General features: G+C 38.5%; 1 protein-coding gene across 1 annotated transcript; it reads right to left on the bottom strand.

The window, feature by feature from the left end:
• Window positions 1-7,860: 7,860 nt before the first annotated feature.
• On the bottom strand, window positions 7,861-9,009 carry LOC130719434 (uncharacterized). The gene has a single exon (XM_057570063.1). The coding sequence runs from the start codon at window positions 9,007-9,009 to the stop codon at window positions 7,861-7,863; it is 1,149 nt and encodes a 382-aa protein (XP_057426046.1).
• Between the last annotated feature and the right edge of the window lie 32 nt (window positions 9,010-9,041).

Here is a 9,041-nt window from a genome sequence, read left to right as displayed (position 1 = left end):
GACTTGAGCTTTGCATTTAACAAATTTAAAAAATCAAAATTAAAAAAAAATATTTATTAATAATTAATTTAGATAAAATACTTTTAAAATAAAACAATTTCTGTGTGTATATATATATATATATATGTATATATATATATATATACAAATGTAAAATAGACTTGAAAAAATAACATTAAACACATAAAAAATAGTTAATTTATTTTGAATTAAATAAATTAAATAAAAAAATTGAAAACTAAATAAATACTACATCAACTTTATTATTCATTATATTAATTATTAATTGTTAAACTTTTCAATTTCTCATATTTAAAAGTAAATATTAAAATTTAAAACTTTTCAATTTCTCTTATTAAAAATGAAATATTTAAATTTTAATTATTCATTACAACTTCAGGTGAATTTTTAAAAAATAATAATAATTGAAATTGACTACCTTACATTAATGACAATAATAGATTGTTAATAATAATTTGTTTATATTCTTTACATTATTGTTAATAAAAATTATAAATCTTGTTAGTTATTAATCATAAGTTGAGAAATTTAAAAAAAATAAAAAATAAAACTTATTACTATTTATTACTTATAAAAAATATTTATTAATAATTAATATCGAAAAAATAGTTGAAAAGTAAAAAATATTTCTCTATAAGATATTATTATTACTGTATCGAATGTGTATATTATTTGAAAAAAAAATTAATATGATTTTTTATCTATTATATAGAAGTAAAAATAACTTGAGGAAGCATAACAGAGAAAAATAATTATAACAAAAGTTGAATAAATTTAAATTTACTGAATAATATTTTACGATACTAAAATTATAACTTATTATAATTTTTAAGTTAAAATTATTTCAAGTTCAAAAAAAAGTAACTGTGCTTTTGCGGAGACCCAGAGGCAGGCCAAAGAAGTCCGAGGCTAAGGGAAGCAGGAAGGTTCCGCCGGTGACTATGGCCGATGCAGCGACCAATGGTGAGGAGGTGTCAACCGGAAAAGAGCTTAGGGTTCTCTCTAAGGAGCTCTCTAATCCCTATAGCGTAATGACACGTGCAAGAAGTGCTATCTTGATGGGGAAGCGGCTCGGGATGACGTACGACTGCCCAGACTTCATAGCTGAAGGTGAGATCGCGACCCAAATTTTGGCTAGAAGGGTTTGATAGCCCTTGTTGAGGGAGTCCCGCTGGTTTTTCTTGGTTGGGTTTTTGTTTTTCTAGATTGCTCTGTGTCTATAGGGTGGGTTCCTTGTCTTTTGTGGGCTTTGCTGGGTTTTTTTGACCGTCTGGCGCCTTTTTTGGTGGGCTTTGCCTAGGCTTTTTGGCTGGTTTGTCTTTTGATCCCGTTTTTAGGAAGGTGTATATCGTGTATATCTCCTCATTATTATATGAATTCTATTTTACTTTCGGAAAAAAAAGTTCAAAAAAAAGTTAAAATTATTTTATTGTTGATAAAAAAGTATAAAAAAAAATGTTATTATAACTTATATTAAAACCTTATTACAACCAGATATATGATTGAAAAATAGAATAACATATGGGGGCAATAATTGTGTATCAATGTTTACAACCGGATATATGATAAATCAGCACCCCTGCAATTGAAACCACAAGAATAAATCTAAAAACAGAGAACCTAAATCAATAAAATATATTACAACCAAAGTTTTTAAAATTAATTTAATACTAATACAAAAGAAAATGTAATTACACTGTAATAATTTTTATACTATATTAAAAAAAATAGTGTAAATAAATCTGTGCAACGCACAAGTATTATTTCTAGTTTATATGTAAATGAGACTTGAGTTTTACATTAAATACATTAAATCATAAAACTCGCATACCTTTGTATTAAAATATATTAATAAATAATAAATTTTCTTTGTAATAATATCTTCAAAAATAATTAAATACTGAAAAAAATGATACTGTCAAAAAATATTCAACTACTTACATTAAATAACAACATTCAACAACTTAAAAAACATGAAATTATCTTTAGTTTTGCATTTGAAAAATATTAAAAATAAAAATATTAAATAATAAATAATATGGATCATAATTTTAAAATAATTATATTGAAAAAAAATGCCGCTAAATATTTAATATTAACTGTAACATATAAGTGCATTATTAACTATTGGCTGTGAGAAAACATTCGCAAACCAAATAAGTTGTAAAAAATTAAATTGATAAGATAATATTTTAGGTTCTTTTTTTTCTTCTCAAAATGCTATTTAAGTTATCACTATTTGGTCTTGACATGTCAGAGTAAATGATTTTCCTGGTAAAAAATATAAAAATAATATTAAAACTTATTTAATGACATTAAACATTTATTACTTAACATTCCTTACGAAATTTAAATATTTCAAATTAAATGAATTATTTTTCATATTATTAATTAAATAAAAAATTTAATTGTTTAAATGATTTCTATGCTAATAATTAAATTTGAGTAATATTAATTATTTATACAAAAAGAACTATAATAATATTTATTTAAATGTCTTAACACAATTTTTTTTAACAAAAGAAATTGTATTATTATTAAAAGATAGATGTACATGAGAACAACCCTCTCATGAAAAGTAGGGGCTAAATCAATACAAGAATGTCCCTTGCAGCCTTGTCAATTCATTAAACATTTTGGTGCTTAAAACAAATTATGCTTGAGCCGATTTAAAACATTCTCAGGAACAACTCAGTGGGAAAAACCCTATGGAAGGAAAAATAGTATTCAAAACACATGCGAGCAACCAAAATGTCAATAACAACAACAAATAGATAACCTCAGGCTGCCATAAAAAATTTCTATAATAAATAAAAAATACTTAACACAATTTTTTATTTATAATTAAAAAATATTTTAATTTTTATTTAGTTAAACTATAATAATTTGCATATAATGTCAAAAAAAATTGTAAATAAACCCGTGCAACGCACGGGTATAAGATCTAGTAATAAGTAATGCAAAAGCTTATAAAAATTATCCATAAATACCCCATACACAATTAAGAAAATAAATCATGAAATTTAATATAGTCAATTAATTTCACAATATGCCTATACTCCATAATTATAACTCAGGTAAAGCAAATATAAATATCTCTAATTACCACAACAACAAATTTTCCAAAAATATCGCAGTTATCATCATTTAACATAAACAGCTCCCTATAGTAACATATATCACTCAAGTGTGACTCCGTGCAAATGCCTTTGGTACCAAAGTTGTTATCCTTAGCGGTATCACCGCGTCCACTCCATACAGATAACCACCAATAAAGTCATCGTTCTAGGCTTTCAAAACCACTCCAGTTTTGGGACAAGTCACTAGCCTCCACGAGAACTAGCAAACATTGCTTCTTGACAACTATGCATTGTATTGTGCAAAACTCAACAACCATATGCATATTCAGACCATCTCCAAGTCTTAATTATTTTAGCATATTCATCACTAGTTCAACAATACGAAATAATCTCCAATTTCACAAAACATAGCTTTCATCTTATCAATTATACAACTAGCAATCACAGTAACTTAACAACTCAACACATAACATCAATTCAGAAACAACACCATATAATGAAATTCAAAGTAAGACCCTCAAAAAATTCTAATATTTTTACCATGAATTCTTTTACAAGTTTTCTAAATCCTTGTAAATTTTCAAGTCGAAATTCAAAGTATAAAATTCAGGAAAAATCTAACACTAACAGCAGTTCGTGAGAAACGGGACAGCTTAACTCATCCTCACTAAAATGCATATAACTTGAGCTACAAACGTCGGAACGATGTGAAACCAGCGGAAAACATTTTATAACAGAATGGGCTATAACGTTTATGAAGACTACTGCTTCAAATTCAGTCATTAACATAGCTCGAAAGAGGGTTCAAGAACTCGTAAATTTCTTCTGAGTTTTCCTTTTCAAAACCGCGCCATGCTCCACGCATTGCGCCACTCGCGCGCAACCCGCACATCAAGCGCCCCTCTCTTCCTCCCACAATTCATAACCCTAAATTTAAACTATCCACTTTCAGTTTAAAAAATCTGCATCCTTGTTGCGTTTTGGTTCTTATTTATAAGTCCGGTCAGTCTCCGAAAGTTATTGATGGAGCAGTTTCTCGAGGAGTTTTTCTTAGAAAAGAAGCGACTTGCAATAAAGGCTTGAGCGTTTGTGGCCGGTGGTCAACAGTGAACCGTTGGAACGTGGAAAAGAAGCACTTGAGCAGATGTTTGAAATTCCCTAAGAGGAACGTCCCGCATAGTTTATCTCCCGGCGGGAGGCGTACAATTAGGACTCATAGCAAAAGCAGTAAAAACTTGGGGTTCTCATTAAAGAGAAGGAAAAAAAAAAGAAAAAAAAAGGGGAGATCCTTGGTACAAAGATAACAAAGATAATATAAGGACTCCTAACATTTTGAGTTGGCTCTACGTGTTCTTCCGTCAGGAAACGCTCGGCGACGAAGCCTGGAGGATCGTCGGGCCCGACCAATCTTGTGGATGTAACCCTCTTAAATGCTCTCATCTGGCTGAGATCAATCAGAGGATGGAGATGTTCAACTTGGGCTTTGACAAGGAAGAAGCCTCGGCCGCGTTCAGAAGCGGCAGCAACAACAGCCTCTGACCTCAATCTTTCTTCTAAGGCCTTCGCGTCAAGATGGGCTTGAGTCTTCGCTGAGGATAGAAGATCATCTTTCTTCGCCAGGTCAGATCGAAGGTTTTCAAGGTCGGCCTCCGTCAAAGCTATTTGGTCTGCTTTCGCGCTCGATTCTAGCTGCGCCTCCTGCCACAGCTCTGCAAGAGTTTTCTCCAATTCAGAAATCCTCCTATCTCGAAACTCTAAGCTAACTTCGGCCCGAGCGGACTGCTCGGCTAGCTCTTTGGAAAAGGAATTTTCCTTGGCGATCAGTTGAGCGGCGAGCACTTCGCGATCCTTAGCAAGTTGAGAATTGAGAGCGCGGAGGCGCACCACTTCGGATCGTACTTCGTCAGCATCCTGGGCGGACCGCCTATAGTAGTGGAACACGTGGAGCACTCCCGCCACAGCCCCTTCAGAGACATTATCCAAACCACGCTGCTTAACAACTTCATCCATTCGCGCCATTTGGGCTGATGTCAAAGTTAAAGAATACGGGAATCCCCGACTCACAGACCCTGAGGAGAGGGTGGAAGTATGAACAGGTGGAGGAGGGGCGTTGGCTGAAGACGTCAGGTTTGGACCAAGCGGCGACGAGATAACTGTTGGACGGGAAAGTGAGCCGTCGACAAGACCATGTTGGGCTGGAATGGTCCCTGAAGGCTCGCTGGAATTCAACCTTTTTGGGGAAGGGCGAGGATCCTCCTCACCAAGGGGCCGTTTTCCACCCACCTGGATTCTCAACAGAGACGCCTTGTCCCCTTTCAAATTTATTCGAGGAGGAAAGGAGACGTTATTTTTCTTCTCAAAGGCCGCCAGAAGCTCCTCATCGGCACCTTGAGTTTGCCCTAAAAATAAAAAAAGAAGAAGGAAAAGGTAAGTTGGTAGAAAATAGAAAGAACGAGAGGGGTAGAAGACGAAGATTTACCAATCACGCGAGAGCAGTCTGAAACGGCGAGACGGGCCAGAAAGTCGATAACAGCCTTGTGTTCAGGAGTGAGGGAGTCCTCAGACGAGTCAATTATCTGGCGCGCGCTCTGAGTCCAGTAGAAAGGAAATCGAGCGGTGTCATCTCTATGTGTGAAAACCTCAGGATATTCGTGGGACACCACAACCCTGAAGAATCTCCTGGCTAAATCGACGGTGATGCTAGGCCAGATAGAGTTGAAGCGCTGGCGACCAGGCCTAGCTTCCAAGGAAACCCAGCCGCGTTGCGGGGAGGGCTGGACAGATACGCAATAGAAATAAAAGAAGGTCGAAGGTTCAAGTTCCTGGTGAATCGCGTCGCAGAGAATTTCGAAACACCGGAGGAAGGCCCAACTGTTGGGATGAAGTTGACTAGGAGCCACATTGATATTGTGAAGAACGGAGCAGATAAAATGGGAAAAAGGAAATTTAATCTTCAAATTTGTGAACATATACCCATACACGTAAAAGAAGTGAGGAGCACCCACGAAGTCGTCTTTGGGACGAAGCCAAGGGCGTTCAAGGGGTGAACAGACACTGACATACAGAAGCTTGTCAAGAGGTTTCTCATGACAAAATCCTCCGGATTCTGTGGAAATCTCCCAAATGGACGATTCTTTTTCCAAACTTGACCGTTGGTTAGGCATTGTCCCGGCGGGCAAAGCCCTCGCGGCGGGAGCACTTAAAGTTTTCCAAGTCCTCGTTCGGAAGGACATGACGTCTTTTTCTTCAAGAGGAACGCCTCCTGGAGGGGGCGGGAGAACAGGAGGAACGCACCGGAGAGGAGTGGCGGCGACGAAATTACGTTTAGAACTTTTGGTCTGGCGCTTTGGAGTCATTGAAGAGGGATTGCAAGGAATAAAGGTAATTTTAACACTGGACAAGTTCGCGTAAGGGTGAAGAAGCAAAGGTTCGTAATCGTAAAGGAACGAAAGGGGTTAGTAAGATAATGTTGTTATAAGCGGGGAGTGACGTGTAGAGGGGAACGTGTAGGAAGAAGTTGTGGACGGTTACCGAGAGATGTGGAGGAAAAAAGAGAGGTTGTGCCCATGACGTCAGGAAATGACTTGATTGCAATTGCGAAATTCTGGGGAGAGAGAAAGACGCATTAAATGAAAAGCTGCAACGGTTGCTGCCGATTGATTAAAATTTAAATTGTCAAAGTTGTGACGTGACTGGAAGGGACATGTCAAAGGTGGCGGTTGAGATTCTGTGGATTCACTGACCCTGGCGTCACTTCAAGGCTCGACGCGTGGGATGGACACAACACGCGACAGAGTGTCACGATTCAAGGCACGTGCATGACAATGCTGAGGCGGGCGGACTAGAAGCCGCCGCCACAAGCCTGCTTGTGGACTGGGGTCGCCCGGAAGAAGAGGGCGCGGCTGGAGTTCCAAAGTGTCGATTGCTAAAGGCTTTATTTATCAGGCCATGTTGGCCATCGTTTTTTACTTCTAGATTTTATGTTTTTAAGTTTTAGTCGGCATCCTTGGGGCTCTCACCTTGTTTCTTGCTTAAAGACACACTTAGCTCTCATGCTTCGAGCTCGGTGTCTTGTGGACTTGTGGACTGGGTGAGACCCCAGGGTACCTCGCCCAGGAAACCTGACCTTGGGCGGGGGACGCGCCATGGCCTTGGGCCTCCCTTCCCGAGGCCCAACTGGCCCATTTGGATAGGATAGAGGCGCAAAAGCCCAGCTCCACCTCTATAAATAGGAGGGGAATATCAATTGTAAAGGACTTTGAGCTCATTTGAGAAATAATAGCATTGAAATTAAGTTACATTTTCTCTCTCTAAGCGGTTAGAGTTTCTCTCTCTAAGCATTCACATCACTTTCCTCACACTTTGGGTACTACCTTCCCTTTCTATGTTCTAGCACGGAACACTTAACTCGGATATGATGATATCCTGACGTCAAGTCTATCTTCGAGAAAACCGCAGCTCCCCGAAGTTGATCCATCAAATCATCTATACGTGGAATCGGATAACGATTCTTCACCGTAACCTTGTTAAGTTGTCGGTAATCCACACAGAGTCTGGATCTCTCGTCCTTCTTCTTTACCAACAACACTGGTGCTTCCCATGGCGACACACTTGGTCGAATAAATCTCTTTCAAGAGAGATCCTCCAACTGCTTTGCTAACTCGGCCATCTCTGCTGGCGCCATCCGATAAGGTGTCATCGATATCGATCCCGTGCCGGGCATCACATCAATGGTAAACTCGGTTTCTCTTTCCGGTGGTTATCCAGGTACGTCTTTCGAAAATACATCAGTAAAGTCTTGTACTATTGGTATGTTCCGTACGTCGCCATCATTCTTCACCTCAGCTACGATCGAATTTACGAACGCTAAGGAACCTTTCCTTAGTGTGTACGAGTTCAGGTAATCCAAGATGCCTGAATCCGGAAATATCACGGTCTTATTAGCACAATCCAAGAGAACATGGTATTGAGCCAACCAATCCATTCCCAGAATAACATCTAGCTGTTCGAGCCCTAAGCTGACGAGGTTTGCTCGAAACTTCCGATCTTCATAGACCAACGGACTTTGTAAACATGTCGTACGTGTAACTAAGCTACTGGTGGCAGGGGTCGATACCACCAAGTCAAAGTGTAACTCTACAGTTAGCAGCTCTAATCTCTTCGCACAGTTCACAGATATAAACGAATGCGTAGCACCCGAGTCAAATAAAACAATCAAAGGAGCTCCGGAAATGGTACACGTACCCTGTATGAGATCATCAGAACCCTCTTCCTGCTCTCCAGTTATAGCAAACACGCGCCCCTTAGTTGTAGGTCGCTTTCCTTTTGCAACATTCAGTGCTGGTTCAGCTTTGGTTGCATTAGGGTAATTCCTCTCAATGTGCCCCGGTTTCTGACAATTCCAGCATATGATCTCCTTTCCGCACTCATTAGCATAGTGTCCCTTTTGGTTGCACTTGAAACAGACAATGTCCTCCTTCGGAACAGTCGCCTCTCCTTTTCCTGAAAATGGCACCTTATCACTGGGTCGTTGGTATGGTTTGCTCTGAGGTGCCTTACCCCTGTCAGTCTTTCCTACCTGTTTCTGTCCAGTACGAATGGGTCCTCCACTCTCTTGTCGGCTTCCCCGACGATTCTTCATAGTTTCAACTTCCCGGGCCTTCTCAACCAGCTGTTGATAAACCCTGATTCCCAAAGGCCTTACGGACTCCTCAATATCATTTCTCAACCCAATCATAAAACAGTTGCAGAGGTATGGTTCATCCACTTGCATCTGAAAGAAACGGAAATGTTTCGACAGAGTCTCCAACCTTGCAGCATACTCCCCTACAGTCGTGGTTCCTTGCCTCAGCCTGAGGAACTGGTTCTCCATATCTTCCCTGGCAGTTTCAGGAAAGTACTTGTTCATGAAAGTTCTCTTGAACAAGTCCCAAGTAACGA

This window comes from Lotus japonicus, chromosome 5 (genome assembly GCF_012489685.1).
Source record: "Lotus japonicus ecotype B-129 chromosome 5, LjGifu_v1.2".
Taxonomy (NCBI): domain Eukaryota; kingdom Viridiplantae; phylum Streptophyta; class Magnoliopsida; order Fabales; family Fabaceae; genus Lotus; species Lotus japonicus.
Note: the sequence above shows the minus strand (reverse complement) of the source record. Positions and strands in the feature narration are given on the sequence as shown.